Genomic DNA, 23,399 nt, shown 5'->3' with positions numbered 1-23,399 from the left:
TAACATTGAACCTTGTAGGAAGAATCGTAGACTCTATTGTAAATGGTAACTTGAAAACGGACAAAGATAATAATATAGGGTTTTCATAATCATATTTTGACTGTTACTGGCAATATATAGGGTTTATTAGATCTGACCCCTGGGGGTCATCCCCACCCCCCAGGAATTTGAAATTACCATATATCTCAGAAACTGTTATAATCATGACCCCTAAACCATATATATTCATGTTTTTAACGTCAAGGGGCATCAAATGTTATGTAGGTCATGGGCCCCGTGGGTGGTCCTGACCCCCTCGAACAGCAAGTCACTTAATATCTTCAAAACAGTTGAGATCCCCACCCTTAAACCATATATATTCTTGTTCCTTGTGTCAAGGGGCATCAAACGGTAAGTAGGTCATGGGCCCCGGGGGTGGTCATGACCCCCCTTGAACAAGAAGTGCACGAATATCTCGAAAACGGTTGAGAGTCCCACCCCTTAACCTTATAAATTCTTGATCCTTAAAGGGCATCAAAAGGTATGTAGGTAATGGGCCTCAGGGTTAAATTTAATTTTTCAAAACCGTAATTCACATCTAATAGGAACAGTTCCTATCATATCCCAAGATATGATGTGTCTATCCATTGAATCATAAAAGGAGTTCTAGGATCTATGTTTTTTTGAAGTGATTAACGTCAATTTTCTGCTACTTTTTGACTCCCTGGATGAAATTTAAATTTTTAAAACCTTACTGCACATCTATAGAACAGTCCTTATCATATCCCAAGAAATGATGTGTCTATCCATTAAATCATAAGAGGAGCTCTTGGATCTATGGTTTTTTTTCGGTGATAAACGTCAATTTTCTGCTACTTTTGACTCCCTGGATGAAATTTAAATTTTTAAAACCTTATTGCAAATATATAGGACAGCCCCAATTATATGCCAAGAGATGACGTAGCTGCTGCAAAAGAGGAGTTCTGGGAACCATACTTTTTTTGCAAAAAAAACGTCATTTTTTGTTGCCCACTAATCCTCTTAATAAAAACAAAATTCTGGAACCTGATCACACCTCAATATGACACCCCCAATCATATGCTAGAAGATCATTTGGCTACTGCCCAAAAAAATGACGTTTTTGAAACCATTTTTTTTGTAAAAAAAAACAACAAAAAAACACATCATTTTTCAGCCATTAAATGACCCCCAGGACAAAATTGAAAATTCCGAAACGTTTAGCGCATCTATAAGATACCTTTAAACATATTCCAAGAGATGATTTGTCTACTGGTGAAAATGTAGGTGGAGTTCGAGGAAGAAGGTTTTTTGTGAAAAAACGTCATTTTTTACCAATTATTTGACCCCCAGGACTAACAGAGAATTTGGAAACCTTTTTACAAAATAACATGATACCCGGCAAATCAAACTCCTTGCAAGAATTCAGTTTGCTGGTTTAAAAGATGCAAGAGCAGTTTGAGAAAGTAAAACGTGACAGACGGACGGACGGACGGAATAGGGTAACAACAATATACCTGAACTTTCTTTAGAAAGTGCGGGTATAATTAAACAATTAAACTACTGGAAGAAGAAATTAAACAACTAGAAATATTGAGGAATAGTAATGATTCAGAGGACATTATTCAAAAATTAACTGATGCACATAACAGTTTGGAAGAATTCAGAAAAGATTATATTTAAGGTTTATTTATTAGAACAAAACTTAACTGGATTGGACAGGATGAAAAGCCAAAACAATATTTTCTTAGTTTAGAAAAAAGGAATTATGTCAATAAAACTTAGCAAACTTATGCGCAGCAATGGTACTGTTATTATCTTACAGGAAGATATTTTAGCAGAAATTGAGACATTTTATAAAAATTTATATTCTTGCTATGATAAAGAATTACAAGATGTTGATAATTAAACTACTGTCGATAAGAATTACAGCTTACTCCACGTATATTGAAATCGCTTATTTTGAAATTCCGCTTATTTTGAAATAAAAATAAATCCCCAGTTTTTGCCTCTCATTTTCTTTGCATTGATATCGATATAATGGATATAATGAAATCGGCTATTTTGAAATATCGCTTATATTGAAGCCACTAATCGGTCCCCATAGGTGATAATTAAGTGTTTTTATAACGGTTATATTGAAGTACTCCCTAGCGGCTGTCGTCACGGTTGGTGACAGTAATTATGCCAGACTGACCGGTTAATATACAAAGGTGTGAATTGATAAGTTCTCATCATAAGTGTTTTTATACTTCTTTTAAAAATAAACTTTATTCACCGTTGAATTTTTTTGTTTTTACATATACGGATGTATTGAGGCTAGACGCAGTATGGAAACCCCATGGAGAAGAAAAACCTTATCTTCGGACACTAAATACGAACTAGTTATGGCTATTGATAAAAGGACAAAGACTAAATTCAAAATAGCTATGGGTGTTGAGATTATCACGAGTACACTTACGATGATATACAAGCAGCGTTTACCAGTACTGATTTGAATCGTTTGAGTCTGGTGATTTTTCTCTAAAACGTAAAAGAATGCGTTCGGAGATTATGATGATGTTTAAGATAGTGAACAAAATGAAACTTACAAAACTTACGGAATTAAACTTTCAAGGACTAATATTCCATGTAATCTGTTCACTGTATAATAGATACATGAAGACCAAATAATGTGTTCGGGTTTGGTTTTCTATGATAACATTAGGATTGAACTTTCAAAAATGGCGGCTTCACATCAGTCAATTTCGCTTATACATGTATATTGAAATACGGATATATTGAAATAATTTGCATGGTCCCCTGAATTTCAATATATCCGGAGTAGGCTGTATATTAGAGTACTTGATGAAAACATGTCTAAGAATTTAGAGGGTTACATAACTAATGAGGAAGCATTATTCACATTAAAAAACATGAAAAACAACAAAATTAAGTCCAGGATGTGATGGTTTTACTACAGAATTTTTGTAATTTTTTTTGGAAGGATCTTGGATGCTTTTTATTAAGATCAGTAAATGTGGAATTTGATATTGGCGAACTTTCAATCACTCTAAAACAAGGTATTATATCTATGCTGCCAAAAGGGGATAAACCAAGTGAGTATTTAACTAATTGGCGTCCAATATCTCTCCTTAATGTGACATACAAAATAGTTTCAGCATGCATCGTAAATAGAATTAAAAATGTTCTTGATTTCTTAATACACGATAGTCAAAAGGGCTTCCTCTAAGGTAGATTTACGTGGAATGGAAGCATCTACCTTGGCCAAACAAAATGACATAAAGGTCTCTTTTGTTTAGGGTGGTAGAGAAAACCTTTTCATGGATGTAGTAGAACATCATAAGACCTTTCAAAATATAACCCTTTGATCCTTTCCATTTAATGTACCATGTAACAATTATGGAGTTATTGCCCCTATTGTACAAAATACTTGTTATCGGTACTCCTCATTAATTGTTAGAGATGGAGACTTGAAACTTTTACTAATGTATTCAGTACACTTAGACACTCCTTCAATTCATTCATACCAAAAGGGTCCAAAGTCCCTTTCTAGCAGTTATTGCCCCTGAAAGTTTCGAACATTCAATAAAAACACTAGTAACTTTTGAATCAATAATCATATAAATATCGGACCACTTGGTATTGAAGCGTCTACCTTTTCAGATCAAAATGACATAAAGGTCAAAGGTCAAGGTAAAGCAATAAAAAATTGCAATCTTAATCGTTTGACACTTTTTAGGCCACCTGAGTCACTCAGGTGACCTATTGCAATTGGTCTTCGTCTGTCGTCCTGCATCGTACGTTAACAATTTTACATGTTTAACTTCTTCTTCAAAACTACCAGGCCAATCGATACCATTTTTGGTGTGAAGTTCTTGGCTCTACCACCCCTGGGGTGCCACCGGCAGGGCCAAATATGCAAAAAAAGCCAAATTTTCAAAAATCTTCTTCTCTACTCCCACACATGTGAGGAAAAAACTGGTTGCATGGTTATGATGTCCATTAGGCCCTCTACCAAAATTGTGAAATTTATGGCCCCTGGGTCAGGGGTTCTGGCTCTAGGGTGGGGCCAATATGGCCATATAGTAAAAATGTATTAAATCTTAGAAAATTTTCTTCTCTACTACCATATATATTTGTTAAAAACTAAATGCATGATAATGATGTCCATGAAGCCCTCTGCAAAATTGTGAAATTCATGACCCCTTGGTCAGGGGTTCAGGCTCTAGGGTGGGGCCTATATAGCCATATAGTAAAAATGTATTAAATCTTAGAAAATCTTCTTCTCTACTCCCATATGTATTTGTTAAAAACTAAATGCATGGTGATGATGTCCATGCCCTCTACCAAAATTGTGAAATTCATGACCCCTTTGTTAGGTGTTCAGGCTTTAGGGTGGGGCCAATATGGCCATATGGTAAAAATGTTCTTCTCTACTCATGTGTACAAATTTATAGGATATAAAAACTACCCATAAGATAAAAGTATTTATTTTCTAGAACAAAAACATTTTTAATTCCTTTTTTATCATAAGGTTAATACATTTTGTTGGTAAATTAAGCTCAATATTGAATTAAAAGATTTTTTCATGGCTTAAAGGTGGCTTAATGATAGCTTAAAGGTGGTTTAAAGAAGTTTGGACATTAAGGACCTATAAGTTGTCCTTTAAGGTGGCTTAAAGATAGTCTTTATGCTGCCTTTAAGCCATCTTTACGCTTTCTTTAAGCCACCTTTAAGCAACACATAAAGCTTAAAGATGGCTTAAAGATCATCTTTAATCTATCTTTAAGCACCTTTAAGCTGTCTTTAAGGAGAACTTGATGATTGTCATTCTTCCTGTGTAAAGATCACACAAAAATTTATGCAGCTTCGTACAATTTTTTTTTGTAATTCTTTTCTTGATTTCTTGATTGTGACCATTGTGCATAACTTGAAACAATATTTTTAGAAAAAAGTTTGCTTGATCAATAATACTGACAAAAAATCCTAATCAGACTGAAATCGCATTTTAGGTGCAAAAAGGTCAAATTAAATATGCCATAACTCAGATGGATGAACACTGACCTCCCATTATCTGTGTATTTTTAAAGTGTGTTTTGTCTAAAGATTTCAATGATATACTTTTCAAGAAATTCTTGATACAAGAACATTGAGGAGTGGGATACCTTAAAAAAGCAAAAAATTCATTTACAAATAACCTTAAAAATTTTGAGTATGCTAGTAAATGGGTTAGATGGCCGTGTTAGAGCAAACTTCATGCATGTTGTTCAGATTCAGAATGGTGTTTACAGTTTGTTGTTTCCCTCAATATTAAAAATCCTGTTATTATTATTATGTATAACTATTACATTTTTGTCATAAGTTGCAAATGTTTATATGATTTTCATGTCCAGAATATAACACATGATATAATTGTTTTAAATTTTTATTGGAATCATAAAGGCTTGGGACAAATTGCATTGCAAAGTAATGCATTACATTACCATTACTTGTAATGCCAAAATGGCATTACACATGCAGTACAAAAATTACTTTCAAAACATGTAATGTATTGCAATACATTACCATTACTTTTAGCATTACCCCAATCCTGGAATCATAAGAAACAATTATGGCTCAGTTTTGTATCATAGTATATGATTATTATTGAATGAAGATATGATGAACTACTATATGAAAAAATAATTTATATGTTTTGATTTTTACATGATATCACTGAAAAAAGTCATATCAAATGTATCATATTGTATAAGATAACATTAAACATTAATTTTTTGTGTGCATGTATAATAACATAACATTGATCAAAACCTATGATTATCATGTGATATGAATATGGTGGTTTCAAATAAGTAATGCCTCATATAAGTGAATTAGCTCTTTGATTGCCTATTTTTTAAGCCTGTGTACAGTATATAGGTCTTCAACTTTATTAGGTCTTCAACTTATTTGGTGTATTTATTAGTATATCTAATATGAGGTAAGTTGTAGGAAAGTAAGTCCTCTTAGGGTCATTCTTTCCTTTACAATACCGGTATGTCAGGTTCAGCAATTATGCTAGATTTCTAACTTTATTTATTTTTCTTGGTTCCAAAATGCCTGAAAACTTTTTAACAATCTGTGTATGCAGAAAAAATTGTGTTAGTTATGTAAATAATTTTTGATTCCAGTTACATGTACTTTTATTTATAATTTCATACTTTCATTTAAAGAGCAGTAACTGAAACAGATGTACAGAATATAGAAAAGAGATTGATGCAAACTATGGATATGATTCTGATGAAGAAGAAAAGGTTAGTAATTTAGTTTACTCTTCTAATCTTAAAGAGGCATCGGAGCTACAAATAAGGCATTGGTTTTTAGCTCACCTGAACCGAAAGTTCAAGTGAGCTTTTCTGATCACCTGTAGTCTGTCGTCCGTCTGTAAACTTTTCACATTTTCGACTTCTTCTCAAAAACCACTGGGCCAAATTTGGTAAAAAGCATCCTTATGGAAATGGGATTATAAATGTTAAAATAAAGGGCACAGCCCTTTTCAAAAGGGAGATAAATGCGAAACAGTGAGTATAGGGTGCGTGTCTTTAAAAATCTTCTTCTCAAGAACCACTGCACCAGAAATGCCAATATTTACACAAAAGCTTGTATATATAGTGAAGATTTAAAATTGTAAAAATCGTGACCCTCGGACCAAAACTGGGGCCCCATGCGGGGTTCAAAGTTTAACATAGAAATACATAGGAAAATGTTTAAAAAATATTCCTCTCAAAAACCACTGCACCAGAAAGGCCAATTTTTACACAAAAGCTTGTATGTATAGTAAAAATTCTAAATTGTAAAAATCGTGACCCTCGGACCAAAACTGGGGTCCCAGGTGGGGTTCAAAGTTTAACATAGAAATACATAGGAAAATGTTTTTAAAATCTTCTACTCAAGAACCACTGCACCAGAAATGCCAATTTTTACGCAAAAGCTTGTATATATAGTGAAGCTTCTAAATTGTAAAAATGGTGTCCCCCGGACCAAAACTGGGGCTCCAGGGGGGGGGGGGGGGTCAAAGTTTAACATAGAAATACATAGGAAAAATGTTTTCATGACTTTTGTTCCATTTATTCAACTAAATTGTGCACCAAAAAAACCCAACCGGGTCTCCCTGATTATTGACAACTCATTGCATAAGTATATAAAGTCGTTTAATCAAGAAATGACGGATGAATACGATAAGGTGTAAAAATTGACTAAATATTATTTTAGTTTAATATGGATACCATGCCCGATAAAAATAAAAAGTAATATGTAAATTGATTTGTTATCGGGCACGGTCTCCAAAATGAATGTAAGCGATAAATTTATCTTGTGATTTTGTTGCAATATTGCAGCTAGTTTGGTTGAGCATTATAGATACGGCAGATCAACGCAAGTGGTGTGGATTTATTTATAAACAACCATACCATAGATAATCTTGTTTCACACGGGAATTAAATTTTAAAAAAAGTATGTTTTATTATAATTAGGGAAACACTGTTAATGTGTTTCCCTTGTATACAAATGATGAACCCGTAAAATTTGCTTAAAGAGTGATTAAAGCAGAAAGAAGATAATTTATATTTGAACTTTGAAATTTCTTCGATTTTTGTAACCATGATGAGTTATGATTCATTGTATTACAAATGCATCACTACGTATTTTAAAAGGAAATATACCAAGTATAAAATCACATGTGATGTTAAAATTGCATATAAAAATATAGTTGCATATTGTGGTATTAATGGACTTATTGTACGTACGACCTAACTCAGACAGCGCGTGCACGGACCTCTATCTCGCGGGATCCTTGGTCGAGGACGGATGTGTCCCAGTGCATGGCGAGGACTATTGTGAAATCTTGTTGATGAACCCATGTTTTATGTGTATTTGTATGCTGTCTGATTGGCAATAAATACTATAATATGTACGAATATAGTTACACAAAATATTTTTAGTCTGATATTATTTGATATACGACTATTGGTACAGAAATTTAAATTAATGATGCCTATTTTAAAGAAAATGTAAGTTCGAGGCCTTTGTGGGCGTTCCGGCCTTTGATAGGTATAATGAAGATTCTAAATTGTAGAAATCGTGACCCTCGGACCAAAACTGCAGCCCCAGGCGGGGTTCAAAGTTTAACATAGAAATACATAGGAAAATGTTTTAAAAACCTTCTTCTCAAGAACCACTGCACCAGAAATGCCAATATTACCAAGAAAGGTTGTATATATATAGTGAAGATTCTAAATTGTAAAACTCGTGACCCCCGAACCAAAAGTGGGGCCCCAGGAGGGGTTTAGATTTTAACATATATAGGAAAATGTTTTAAAAATATTCTTCTCAAGAACTATAATGCAACTGTGTGGGATATTACTATGCATACATGTACATCCTTAAGTAATGTAGATGCTAATTTGTAAAAATCATAACTCCCGGGCAATTGATTGGGCAACAAGAGGGTTCAAAATTTTAACATTTTAAAAAACATAAAGGAAACGTTTAAAAAATTTCTTCTCAAGAACTACAATGTTATAGTTTGTGGAATTTCTATGCATGCATCCTTGGCTTATGTAGATTCCTAATTGGTAAAATTGTGACCCCCGGACCAATACTGGGGCCCAAAGATGGGGTCAAAGTTTATAATAGAAATAGAAAGGTAACATGTTAAAAAGTCTTCTTCTCGAGAACTACAATGCTTCAATTTGTGAGATTACTATCATGCATACAACCTTGTATGTTCCGATATTCGGTAGTCAACATGTTTTCAAGTTGTATTAATGCTGTATTGTGTATATAACCTGCTGTTAAATTCGACTAAAATGTAAATATGCAAGGGGCGCAACTCAAGTTGCTCGCTAGATAGCGCCACCACATCACCGAGTTTTCGTAATGAAATCCGACAAGGGTTTATGGGGAGCAAAGTGGACTTCAAATTTACACACCATGTCGGAATTCTCGGGATTTTTCATATTAAATGCACTGAAAGTTATATCTTGTATTTTCTTTGATGAACAGAATAGATAGCAAATTTTCAATGAAAATTTACACAATCATGTTGTATTATCATTTCTGAGTTTATATGATCCATGCAAATGTGATATTGTGGAAACGCAAACTTAGCCTCCTGTAATTTAGCGTGAACATGCAAATGTGATATTGTGGAAACGCAAACTTAGCCTCCTGTAATTTAGCGTGAATGTAATGCGCATGCGCAAGATTGTAAAATCCAGAAAATCCAGATAAGTTCCGGAATTTCTAAAGGAATTTTCATTGATTATTAATTAGCGAAGCTTGATTTAGAAAAAATAAAAAGAAATTGCTAATCTTCAAGTACCCATTGTGTTTTAATTTAGAAAACAAAAGACAGTACTCTTCCGATTTCCTGGTATTAAAGCCCAAAAATTCAAGTGTATTATTTTGATATAGTAGTATAGATATTTCATATGATCTTATTTTTGGTAAAAATGGTATTCCATAAAGGTAAATATGTCAAAGATTAAGTATATGCAAAAATAAGTTTAAAATTCGGATATTCATTTTTGGTTAATCTACCGAGGGGCCACATGGCACAGTATCCTTTGAACGCCCATATATAGCCAGTGTTGCTCAGGTGAGGGATGTGGCCCATTGGGCCTCTTGTTTTCAATAAAGCATTAAAGATGAAAACCATTGTCCAAGCATAAATATGCTCATCAAGATTTGTGAAAAATTGTTTAAAAAGCATAAAGGTAATTATTGATTATGAAGACTCTTTATGCATGTTTAAAAATATGTATAAATCACAAATCATGTTTATTTAATTTAAAGCCTTGCACAGAATAATATGTACATTTACACTATATCAGTGCTGTTGCTCCACAGAACAAATATCATTTTAATGAAGAGTGTATCAAAGTATATATCAAGAAGCTGGAGTAAAGCTCTGTGCATAGCAGTGAGGATTGTCATATTGATAATAGTCATGATGTAATAGCAAATAAAACTCCATATTACCCACCCCTTATTATAGATGGCACTCAAACTGATTATAGGTTCAGTGCTCTTTTCGCCTCCACGACTACAGATGATCACTTTCACTCTAAACTTCAATTGTACTTCGCTACGCAGTTTCAAATTTTCTTTAAACATAATACAAAATTACTGATTACGGATCATAGTGCCTAAAAGATATGACACAAATTTTGCTGACGGAATGCCCAAGTTTTGGGACGGATAAGAGAGCTTGTGAAAAACTCTGACTCTCTTTGATATTTCACCATAATTTCCTCTGTTAAACATTAATGACATGTAGAGTAGTGAATAAATGAAATCTAAATGTTTAAACGTTGATTTAAATGAAGTAGGAGAAGTGTTTCTCACATGAATGACTATTACAGTAGTGAATCTTTATAGGTTTTAACTGTGGAAGATTATTATAAAACCGAGAAAAGAGAATTTGAAATGAAAGTGTCCTGCTGTGACCAATACAAAGACATTTATAAACAATTAACAAGAGTTAAGAGGAAGGAAAAAATTTATTGTGTCTTATACCCAAACATCTAGTATAGCTAACTAAACAAACACCTACCACAAAGAACATACTTGCTAAGAACATACAAATATTCATACAAAAAACCTTGAAAATATCACACGGTATCCTGAGATTGTGACTAGTAAATTATTATGCAGCAAAGTTTTAGACCCTTGGCAGGAATAAATAATAAAGTACCTGCTATATAAGTAAAGATAAGGGGTGTTCATCTGCCTTACAAATGATGTACAATAAAAAGGTGGAGGGGAGGGTGGTAGCAAACAGTGGACAATCATGGATGTTTACAAAATGAACAATGACTACGCATGCGCAGACTAGCTAATATGCATAACTTGCCAGTGCGCATGCCTAAACTAAAATACACAGTAGTGGAAACAATACCACGTGCTAAACAAAAACATACAAATAAAGTGATCAACATGCATAAACTATTTATGGACATAAATGTGTTTTATGCCTGCCTGCTCACATCTATACTATTACATACAAAACTCAACTCTTTCGTAAAGAATAAAACAGGTCATTTATTGAAGAATTCATTGCATAAAAGTTGCATGAAACATAATCCCATAGTCAAAGTCACAACATAATATAATACGAAACGAATATGTTATGTGATGTGACAAGTAGAAAATAGGCATTCCTCCAATAAATGACATTTAACTCAAAGAACAATATTCATACAAAAAACCTTGAAAATATCACACAATATCCTGAGATTGTGACTAGTAAATTAGTATGCAGCAAAGTTTTAGACCCTTGGCAGAAATAGATAATAAAGTACCTGCTATATAAGTAATGATATGGGATGTTCATCTGCCACCTTAACAAGATAGGCTATATCACTCATCGATAGATTTATATACCCGTATATATATATATAAATATAGACAATCTTGTTAACGCCCCATATCCAAAAATCACATTGCAATTGAACAGAAATGTCAGTGCATGGTTAAGAAAAATTGTACCAGGTTATAACAAAATTACTAATTGGTGGAAAAAGGAACACCATTCAACATAACGACTATTTTTAGAAAAAGCATACATGTACAAGCAAATTTGAGTGTTTTAGTCTCTGACTCAAATTAAGACAAGTCAAAAACACAACCAGTAGCCCCTGTCTAATGGTTGTTATTTACTATAAACTAAAAAAGGTTTCAACATAAAGACTATTATTACAAAAGACAAAACATGTACAAGCAAATTGACTATTTGAGCCCCTGACTCAAAGTAAAATAATTGCACAGACATTCAAAACACAACCAGTAGCCCCTGTCTAATGGTTGCTAGATGAAAGGATTGTGAAGCCCCTGTCTTGCCCATCTAACTCAAAAATGTCAAATCTCAAACGAATGTCAATCAAAACTTAAGTGTAGGGATTCAAATGTACTTTTTAAAAGCACCAGAGTTCCATCTACCCATGCTCTGAATTTGTAATTCCGAAAACCCTTGTGAGGCAGCTGTAGTAGCAGCCCCAATGCAGAAGCTGTGAGGTTTGTAAAGGTGCAAGTCCAAATTACAAAAAGCTAAAGCCGAACGCAGTTGCTGTGTGAAGTATTGACGCGATATGGGCAAACCATCCATGAAAGAAAATAACGGCTCCGATGGTGAGGAATGTCTCCTAAGATTTAGGTAATGTAGAAGTGCTTGTCATGGGCAAACTAAAGGATCCGTCGTATTTTGCAGCAGGCGTAGATTAGTTGTGTTTGCTTTAGAATGCTTAAAGTGAGGTATATTTATATCTATATACCTATTGCATGGACTATCGGATCCTAACGTGATATTTCCAAAAAGAAGAAAATGCTGGGCTGGAGCATTTGTTTATGTAATCTCTCCTACTCGTAAAAAAACACAAAATGTTAAAGTAAAATTGCCCGAAAGAGGGATTTAGTAAAAGCTGAGATGGTAGTAAACTCAGAAGCATGAATTATTTTCTTCAAAATTGTTGGGATTATAGGTAGCCGTGAGTCAGATGATGGTTTTGATTTCCGGAATACTTGAAGCATTTTATGAATGGTGAAATGTTGTGTAATATCTGTGTAGTAACCAAGTTGGAAAATGAAACTAAGTGACGAAATCAGTGTTGAAGTTGTGGATGCAGCAAATCCTTTCAGGTAGCAATGCGCAATAAATGCTGACAGGTGATGAACACAGGGTGGTAGAGGGGATGCATGATGTTCAAAGGATTGTTCAATAAAACACTTGTATGTTAAATAAGCTGATTTTATAAGCTGATCATGTTGATTCAGACAGAGAGTTGCGGACCAAAAAGTTGGCTGTTTCAGTCAAATCCACACTAATGCTGAAGGAACTGGAGTTGGCTCGTTGTCCATATGTGGAAAGTGGGCTTTGAATTCTTTCACCTGCAAGCGAGATAGTAAATCAGCGGCTGTATTAGAAATTCCTTGAATATGTTTGGCATGGAAATGAATGTTGTGTTGCAATGAAAGAATCATTAAACGCCTCATCAATTGCATAAGATTAGGGTCCTTTGATGTAGTTTTGTTTATCACATGCACAACTGCTATATTGTCAGAATGTAATACAACAGTACAGTTTTTCAGAAGAGGTACCCATAATTCCAATGCAATGACAATAGTTCAAAATTCTCTAACTGAAATGTGGTACTTTAACCATTCAGGAGCAAACTCGGAGTAAAAACATTTTGTGCGAAAGGTGCATCCAAATCCGGCATTACTAGCATCAGTAAAAAAATGCAATGAAGATGAAGAATGGGTTATGCCAGATGGAAAGAAACCTTTGCCATTGAATTGGTTCAAAAACACCCCCCAGGCATGCAGATCAGCTTGTGCTTGTAGATTCAGTCGACAGTGGTGATATGGTTTTTTTGAGGCCATTTGTTAGATCTATAAGACGTCTCAAAAAAGTACGACCAGGAGAAACTACTCTACAAGCAAAATTGAGCATACCAATTAAAGATTGCAGTTCTTTCAAAGTTGCAGAACGCTTTGCTTTGAATTTTTGGATTTCGAATTTCAATTGAGTTAATTTATCTTGAGGTAATCAAATTTCAAAGTTCAAAGTATCTAGTTCCAGACCCCAAAATGTGAGAGTTGTGGTGGGGTAAACAGTTTTTTCAATTTTATGGTAAGCCAATATGTCTTTAGATACTGTAAATTCCTAATTAAAAGCGAGGAATTTATATCCGCGTAAAATCGCGAGAAGCCCCCATCGCGGATTCTAAAATCTCGCTTTTATTATCATTATCAATTGTGAACTCAAAGGATTTGAAATTCGCGATTCCTGATTTTTCTACCTAACCAGGTAATTCTCACGCTTTATGTATGATTATTATACCATTTTAAAGCATTCGTTTAAATAAAACATCAATTATCTACAATACATTTCATATTATTGTGTGTGTTTAAAAGACTCCATGTACTCGTTAGTCTGACGACATTACATGAGAGATAACTCTTACTCTCATTTCAGGCACAATATATACAATGCGTAAATTAAAACGTTTTGATTGTAATGAGACACAACACTGTCATGGTTAAAAACAAATGATGCATAAAAACGTCCGATTATATTGATCAATTCTTGAGTCACTACTAGTATTCGATTCCGGCTATTGCCCACGCTTTCTTGATAAGTTCAATGTTTTTCGATATCTCGTCAACTGATTTCGTCACCCACTTCGCGTGTAGAGGTTTAACGACAGATAGCCGCAGGTCAACTTTAATGTCTTCCACTTTCACACCTTTTTTCATTTGATCCGCAACTTTGTTTGAATAGTAATTCTCAAACTGGGCCTTCATGTGATTTTTAAACGGTATGTTAATCGCCAAGTCTAACGGTTGTAATTGGTCGGTGCAACTGGCAGGGACAAACACAACATGAATATTATTCTTCTGTAATTTGTTTAGAAACTGCTCCCCCCGATGAGCAGCATAAACATCAAAGATACATAAAGCGTGTTGTTTCAGTGGAAGGTCATCCTGATCTTTGATCTTTTCGATGTATGGAATGACAACTTTGTCTATATACCTGTAAATAAAATAAATATGAATAACGTGTAAGTGTAGAAAATGGTTGGGGATTGCAGGAGGGGGGGGGGGGGCAAATTCCAGTTCATTTAACTTTGTTTCATTTAATTACCTGTCCATTGAATCCGATGTGGACCAGTGAGACTCTGTGTGCGTGATATCCCAGTCATTTTGAAAGGGGTACACAGGGTGACAGGAGTCAGATTTTCCCTGGTAGATCAGCTGAGGTGGAACAAGCGAGCCGGACTTCGTGATGCCAAGAAGAACGGTCATTTGGCGTTTATCGTCAATATGAGATACCGCTACTTGCTTGGATCCCTCAAAGTCCATTGTCCAATTATCCACTGGTACATAATTTGAACCGGTTTGGTCCCAGTTAATGATAAGTGAATCTGGTATATTGTGGGTTTTTACAGCTGTCTGAATTCTATCCAAAAATTCCTTTTTTATTTGCTCAAAATCACCAGGAAGACTTTTAACCCCCTTTGTCCCTTTTCTTTTCACCATACCTGACCGTTTAAGAATTGATTTTGCCCATGGTTTATCTAAGAAAATCGGACCGCCATATTCGGATAGTTGGGTTTTATCCCTAGCTGTTATGATGCCTTTAGCTGCAGCTATAACTATTCTCGAATTAACGATACCCCCCGCAACTCTAAGATTTTTTATATAGTCACACACTTCAGTGTCCATGTCGCCTAACTTCAACGGGCGTCCTCTGGGAGATTTTGGAATAGAAGTAATAGTGGTTGCTATTTTCATCTTTTCATTTATCTTTCTCATTTTTTCGTAGGCTGACTTCATGCCACGGACAGTACTTTCATTTATTTTCAGTCAAGTGTTGACGAAAAGTGGCGCGCTGCTGCGGTGTTTCCGTGGTCGATGGCATACCTTGCAATTTTGGCTCTTAGTTCTCCCGAGTAATTCCCATATTTTTTCCTTTTTCTTGATTCACTAGCAGGTGATACAGAAGATAAAACTAATTCTCTTTCCACATTTTTGTTAACAGTCTCTTGTAATGGCGAGATTGCAACAGGTAATAAAGCTTTTCTTTGCGGAGAAAAAAACGTCTTGATCGACGGAGTAGTCATCTTATCGAAGTATTGGAGTGAATTTAATTGCATAAAAAGTACTCATGTTCACACGTGATTGACCAAACCTCAAGAACAGTAAACAATGAAAGATAACTCTTTTAATCAATAACAAAGAAAGATACCTCTTTTTATTTCGGAATACAACATTACACCGGTTTCGGTTTTTACTGTTAGTTAACAAGACCAGACGCGAATAATAAGTCCAACGCAATGTGGGATCGCGGTTTTAAGTTCTCGCGATTTGATACAGAACAGTCGGATCGCGGAATTAAGTACTCGCGTAAAATTAGGAATTTACAGTAGTTGATAAAAGGCAAGCAGAGCACTGTAACATTTTGACGATCGTCTAGGATGTGCACGCAATGTATAATAGAGAATTTTGTTTCAAGGATCCATTGAAGAGACGAGCTGAATTTTTCAAAAAGATTACATGAATAGCTGTGTCAAAAAGGCAATGTTTTGTCGTAGTAATACATATTGTCGACCATGAATCCAAGTAGTTCGAAATCATCGGGATGGATAGGGATTTGTTTATAAGCATTCTCGAGATCTGTCTTTGCTAACAACGCACCCCTTCCCAATTGTCTAATTATATCAATAGCAGTTTCCACTGATTGATATTGTACTGTGCACAAATCTTAAGATATGTTGTGTTTTATAGACGTACCCTCGGGATAAGATAAATGATGTATCAAACGAAATTCACCGACAGCCTTTTTGGGTACCAATCCAAGAGGTGAAACTTGTATATTAGGAAATGGTGGATTTGGGTAAGGTCCGTTTATACGGTGGGCTCGTAACTCATTGATGAGTTTACTTTAAAGGATTCCATCATTATTGTTCAAAGAAGAGAGATTTCTAGAAACTCTAAAAAAATGTTGCCCCTGATATGGGATTCTAAAACCAAAGGTAAACCCATTAATTAAAAATTGGGCTAAAGATGGATCATAGCCGTCAAGATAACTGGCCAATTTGTCAACTTGAATTGGTGTAATGATGCTTATATCCCTATCACTTAGTGGAGCCTTGTTGGTTAGAGGTGCTGGCGGGTTTTCTAGCATTTTGTTTTGCAAAGGTTTGTTTGGGAGACTGTCGACGCGGATGCTTTCCCGCACAGTACTAGCAAACATGTTGATGAGGGGCAGTTATTTTTTGTGCACGAGCCAACATTGTTGAAGGAATAGCAGTAGTTATGTGACTTGGATTGGGCACGAAAGGGCTGTTTCTTGTACTTGAGTTTAAAATCTAGTCCAGAAACTAAAGCTTCATGGTATAGCTCAATATTTTTCTTCTCCCAAGCACATAATGAAGGTTCTTTTTCGCGCCATCGCCTAAACTTTTCATCATACATTAAAGCAGCAGAGTCCCCACAAGAGTCGGCAAATTTTTGCACAGTGTGTGCGTACGTCATTAAGTTTCCAATTTCGTGGGGAAACTTTTCTGCATAGATTGCGACAAATATGTGGAACGCCTCTACCCATTTAGTTATAGATTTGATAGGTCCCCTCTCGTTAGCCTTAACAAAAATGAGCTCACCATTTTTATCAACCGATTTATACTTGTCTGTCTAATCATGATCAAAATCATTTTGCAACAGGACAGCAAATTTGATAAACTCATTTGCGTGGAATTTTGCCTTAATTTTGGAATCTACACCCAATGTTAAACCTGTTGCCAGTAGGGAATGGTCAGGTGTTACAGTGGCTTGCGAAGAGACCTGTTGAGTGTCAGCTGGTTGTTGTTGTGAAGTTGCAGTCTGCATGGGGATTGACAAATTATATGTGCATGAAATGACAATTTTCCTGTAACGTAACAAAAATTACACATTGTGAAATCTAAAAGTTTCTAAATTTCTCATTAAAATCAATAATTTTAGACGGCCCATCCAGTAAGTTTCTCTAGTCAGGTTTTCGTTCAACAACGCATCGATTGAACATTTCAGCTTGGTTTGCAACAAGAGGGTGAAACGACCATGATATTTGACAGATTTGGCTAAAAGGAGTCTAAAAGTTATGGATACAAAACACAAGTGCGCTTATATCTTGTAGGAGAAAAAAAATAATTAATCTACCGTATATACTCGCCTATAAGTACGGTTCGCCTATAAGTCGGTTGCCTTTTTCCAGCTTTAATTTGAAGATTTTGCTGTTGACTCCCTTATAAGTCGGGTCACTTTTTCAGGACAATTAATGTACAGATACTCTCAATATAATACCACATTTTATCATACATGTTTTGAGTTCTAAAAAGAATTGTCCTTGTTTCACCCCATAATTGCTTCTAGACTATTTCTATCATGGGTCTATGATGTTAATAACTTTTGATTTTTAAATGCCATTATTTTTTATAACACTAATTACAAGTTGGTAATAGCTTCAAAACTACCAAGTATTCAAATAGTCAGAGTCCTTTTGAAAATTTGATGATAGTGATTTATTTCCTTACTGACTGATTAGGTTGGTAATTAGCCCCTTAAACTGGGGTGTTGGCTTGTGTTGTTTTAGGTGACATGACCCCTATATCTATCACCACCTTAGGTGTGAAAAACTGACTGCTTGAATTTTCCTGATGAACACAGGTTCAATGCATTTATCTGTTTATCATTTAAAAAGAAATATAACTTACTTCTCTCTTGTGAATATTTTTTTACTATGTCTCACCTATAAGTCGGACCCCCACTTTTCACTCAATTTTCTACTCCCAAAAATCCGACTTATAGGCGAGTATATACGGTACGTTTGCCATAAATACGAAATTTTATCATAAGAATATTATAACATTTAGATCCGTCGAATATTTCCATTTCTCGTCATTGTTTGGTGCCTGATTTGAAATTAGAACGTTTCGAGTCATAATGAGGGGATGAAAGTGATATTGGCTGTCTTACTCCCGCATTTTTTTGAATCACGGCCTGAAAAAATGGGGTGAACTATAATCTAATTATGGCAAAAATGCGTTTTTATTTATAACAAGACTTAATGGTATAAACTGAAATAAGTTGCTTCTTTGCATCTATATTTACAGTTGCTGCCTGACGTCATGACGTCAGGCATATCTAAGGTTTAAAAGTTGCAATCTCCGAAACAGTGCAGACAATGGGACAAGCAATATCATGATATTTCACAAAAAGGATTAACCGATGCATGTTTAAGATGTCAGCATTTACATTCACAATTGATGAAAATGTTATATGGCATGTAATAACAACAGCGAGCCAGAGTTTTCAAGTAAAACCATGCAGTACACGTGTGTAATCCTGATTTAAAAATGGTCAGCATATTCCACCATATTTGAATGATGAAAAAAGGGGGAGGGGGTCATCGCAAAAAGTTGTAACATATTGTCTATTACGGTACAATGTAAGTAATAATTGGTGTTGGATTATCATTATTACAAGAGAGTCATCAGTTTGGATTAAAACAAATATATATTTATACAGCTGGAATGTTTACTGGAGGAACTAAATCGCCAGAGCGGGGTGTGACCCGATTTTCGTTCAGTTGGGTGATTTCATTAATCTTGAAAAGGGATCATAGCTCGCGTGTCTTACTAAATGTACATTACTACATTTAACAATTACTAATCAAATGTGTTTCTTAATTCGATAGATTTCTTCCAAAACATAATATAATGTATGTAGCTGTTACAAAACAAATGTCAAAAAATTCATCTGACCCCCTCCCCATGGCTCTCTGCCAATGGATGAGTTCATTTGTTGCGTGAACGGTAATAGCAGGATCTCGCGCCATAATGTGTCATTGATAGTTTTTGCGAGCGAGTTGACGAGTCCGTTAATCATGGTTAATTGGAATCATACGAATATCCCAGAGCACACCATGTGTTTACATCACAGGCACGTAGCATCGGGAGTTGGGCTGAGGGAGGCTGCTTCCCCCTCCTCACTTTTTTGGCAGCTGGCACTTTTCTTAACTTTATAGAATAAATGGAAATATCATGGATTTGTCCCCCCTCCACTTTTGTAGGAGCATGCAATAAATGAAACTGCAAATAAGGAATTCTAATTAAATTGAACTTACAGTTAGGGTTTTTTCATGAATTTGAGAATTCACCCCTTTTTAATTGCTTGTCAAGATGATTTTGATTAAGCTGCCTACACACAACATTAAAAAACAGAACGTGTCTGTATACCCTTTCTTATTTCACATGGTTGGAAATTTTTAAAAATGCCTTTCAGTTGATTTTGCATCTTAATATAACTAATACATGTACAATTAAAAAAAACGGCTACTTACTCTCCAGCTTTCAAGCTTACATAAACTTAAATGATATGTGCACATTCCTAAAAAAAAAAATTAATAAAATAAATGAATTTCAAGTGATATATATATATATGTACATGTTCTAGATCGAGGAAAAGACTGACATTTTGTCTTAAATTTGCACGTTCCGTTAATAAAGGACTATGTGCGGTTTTATGCATTTTTTGCCCCCAAAATTAAAGTTTTATAAAGAGCTTTAAAAATAAGGTGGAATATAGATAGAATCATATTTAAAATAAGGGTGCAAAAGATTATCACCACAGTGACGTCATAATGTAGAAATGACGTCATGAAGATTGCATAATTTTGATATTTTGATGTTTTGTAGCAAAATATGGGTGTTTTCCGATGGTTTTTCGACTGGGAAACATCGAGCGCAGGCTTGCTCATGTACCATTTTTTAGTATAATGTGTATATTTATCAGAAGAAAAACATATGTTAAAATCTTACTTGAGCAGACCTGCGCTCTATACTTCCGAATGCAAATTATAAAGCAAAATTGGAAATATTTTCAATTGTTTACAAATTTGCGGGAATTAGGTCATTTAGTTGACGTCATAGATAAATAGCAAATGGACAATGGTGACTAAAATCATGATTTTAGTTATAGTCATCAACTGTACAATGATTTATGAAGATTTGAATTTAATTGGACAATATTTAAAAATTGGTTAAAATTGGGGGCAGATATTTGACCATACCGCACATAGTCCTTTATGATCAGCAGCGAAAATTAAAATTCATTTCTAATTAATAATTGATACTTGCATGCTTCTATTGAATAATTTTGTTTAGTCAGGCAAGCTTTTTTGGAAAGCTATTACTTGTTTAAATCAATAGCAAAGACAGAAAAATTGGTCGATAATTGAGCATTAATTATCTTGCAGAAGGCCGATCGAACGATAAGTGGCCGGACTACGGGAGATAACTCTCACTAATTACAAGTTTAGCTTTTTAGCTCACCTGAGCTGAAAGCTGTCCGTCCGTCTGTCCGTAAACTTTTCTCATTTTCAACATCTTCTCAAGAACTACTAGGCCAATTTCAACCAAACTTGGCACAAATCATCCTTAGGCAAAGGGGATTCAAAGTTGTGAAAATTAAGGGCCACACCCGTTTTCAAGGGGAGATAATTAGAAATTAATGAAAACTTTCGAGAAATTTTCAAAAATCTTCTTCTCAAGAACCAGAAAGCCAGGAAAGCTGAAACTTGTGTGGAAGCATCATCAGGTAGTGTAGATTTAAAGTTGTGAAATTCATGACCCCCGGGGGTAGGGTGGGGCCACAATTGGGGGTCGAAGTTTTACATAGAAATATATAGAGTAAATCTTTAAAAATCTTATTGTCAGAAACTAATCAGCCAGGAAAGCTGAAACTTGTGTGGAAGCATCCTCAGGTAGTGTAGAATCAAAGTTGTGAAAATCATGACCCCTGGGGGTAGGGTGGGGCCACAATGGGGGGGGGGGTCGAAATTTTACATAGGAAAATATAGAGTAAATCTTTAAAAATCTTCTTCTCAGAAACTAATCAGCCAGGAAAGCTGAAACTTGTGTGGAAGCATCCTAAGGTATTGTAGATTCAAAGTTGTGAAAATCATGATCCCTGGGGGTAGGGTGAGGCCCCATGGGGGGGGGGTTAAAAGTTTACATAGAAATATATAGAGTAAATTTTTAAAAATCTTCTTCTCAGAAACTAATCAGCCAGGAAAGCTGAAACTTTTGTGGAAGCATCCCCAAGCAGTGTAGATTCAAAGTTGTGAAAATCATGATCCCTGGGGGTAGGGTGGGGCACAATGGGGGTCGAAGTTTTACATAGGACTATATAGAGTAAATCTTTAAAAATCTTCTTCTCAGAAACTAATCAGCAAGATGATTCTTTATAATTGTTAAGACTTTTGCTCCAGGACAATTCTTCGGCCTCACAAGAAGGTTCAGAGTTTGATGTAGCTAAATATCTCATATATAAACAATTGTAAAGGATCTTTTTGAGAACTGCAATACTCAACATGTGATATGACTATAAAATTAAAGCAGGCAGGTATTTTTTCATTGGAATCTTTTTGTATTACTGTATTGAGTTATTGCCCTTGATTTATTGATTCTTGATTATTTTGATTAATGCATCCACTGTTAACCAATTATTGTGATGATTATTTTTATACAATAATAAATATTCAATTGCAATGTATATAAGTTGTTCTGCATAAGTAGTTTTGGTTTAGGCCAGATTAGTTTGTTTATTTTTGATTTCCAATTTTTAGATACTATGAATTATTTTAGGCCTGCACATATATAGTGACAGTGTCTATTACACTATGACGAGCGACTGTCTGGGGTTAAACTTGAACAGGTACGGATAGATTGACATCCCTGCTCTATCTAATCTTCGTGTTTTCTAACTTACGATACAGAGTGTGTGGTCATTCCTGCCCTGTATAGCATTAATACAAGAGTGCGGTCATACCTGCTTGTATTGGTGGTGGTTGCGGCGGGGCACTAGTGTATGGTCATCCCTGTTGGTGTTCTGGCCTTTCTAGTGCAAGTGTGCTGCACTCCCTGCTTGCGTTAGGTTGAGCTGTTGGCGCAAGTGTGCGGTCATCCCTGATTGCGTTAACGTTGGTACCTGTTGAGTTGCGTAGGTGTGCGGTCATCCCTGCCTGCGTAACGTTAAGTGCAGGAGCGGTGATTAAAGTCTGCTCTTGTAAATATTGGCAGCAATCAGGGCTATCCGAGTTCCAAGAGGGGAAAATGGATTTTATTTATACAGGATCTACATGTATTATTGTACATTGTCCAGATTGTTTGTATTATGACTAGTACTCCATTAAGCTGACTTTATCATACCTATTGTTCCTCAGGTGAGCGATGTGGCCCATTGGCCTCTTGTTTAAAAAAGCTTACCGTCTTTAGAACAAACCCTAAACAGCAGTTAGTCATCAAAGACAGTTTAACTCTTTTTTTTATAAAAATGTCACCTTCCTCTACATAGCATGGCGAGTGGATTTATCCAAACATTTTTGTGTCATGTGTCGTTTAAGCCTGCGTGTCTAAAATTGAGAACTGCGTACCCGAGCTTGTTAGTTTAGACCGACTATAGGGTGAAAGAGATCTTACACCCCTGCGAATGTTATTGTCATTTAAATTTTAAATCACATGGTTTTATTTGACCCTTTTAGTTTCGCAGTAACAATCGTGCCTCGTGTTTATAGTCTATTTTAGAGAATCTAGGTACTTGTAGTCAGATATAAATTCTAGAGGTTTATTGAATTTAAACTTTATCTTCATTAATTGGTGGGTAAAATGTGTCCTATAAATAAATGTGACAATACAAAAATAGTTTTTTCTGCTGTTGCGACAATTAACATGCGTAGTAGACATCCCCTCTAAGAATTAATTTTCGATCCCAACTGACCTAGTAATAACACTAATAGTGAAACAGACTGTGCTATTTTATGC

At 35.1% G+C, this 23,399-nt stretch overlaps 1 protein-coding gene across 7 annotated transcripts in view; it reads left to right on the top strand.

The window, feature by feature from the left end:
• LOC105341203 (Golgi pH regulator) overlaps window positions 1-23,399 on the top strand; it is a 221,285-nt gene that overhangs the window by 85,437 nt on the left and 112,449 nt on the right. For all 7 annotated transcript variants that reach the window (XR_004596369.2, XM_034447653.2, XM_034447652.2 and 4 more), the window contains one exon: window positions 6,213-6,293. Coding sequence is in view for 6 of the 7 variants with exons in the window: in XM_034447653.2 (XP_034303544.1) it covers window positions 6,213-6,293 (81 nt within the window). In the remaining variant the exon portion in view is untranslated. The remainder of the gene's footprint in view (window positions 1-6,212; window positions 6,294-23,399) is intronic.

Source organism: Magallana gigas, chromosome 2, assembly GCF_963853765.1.
Source record: "Magallana gigas chromosome 2, xbMagGiga1.1, whole genome shotgun sequence".
Classification (NCBI taxonomy): domain Eukaryota; kingdom Metazoa; phylum Mollusca; class Bivalvia; order Ostreida; family Ostreidae; genus Magallana; species Magallana gigas.
Note: the sequence above shows the minus strand (reverse complement) of the source record. Positions and strands in the feature narration are given on the sequence as shown.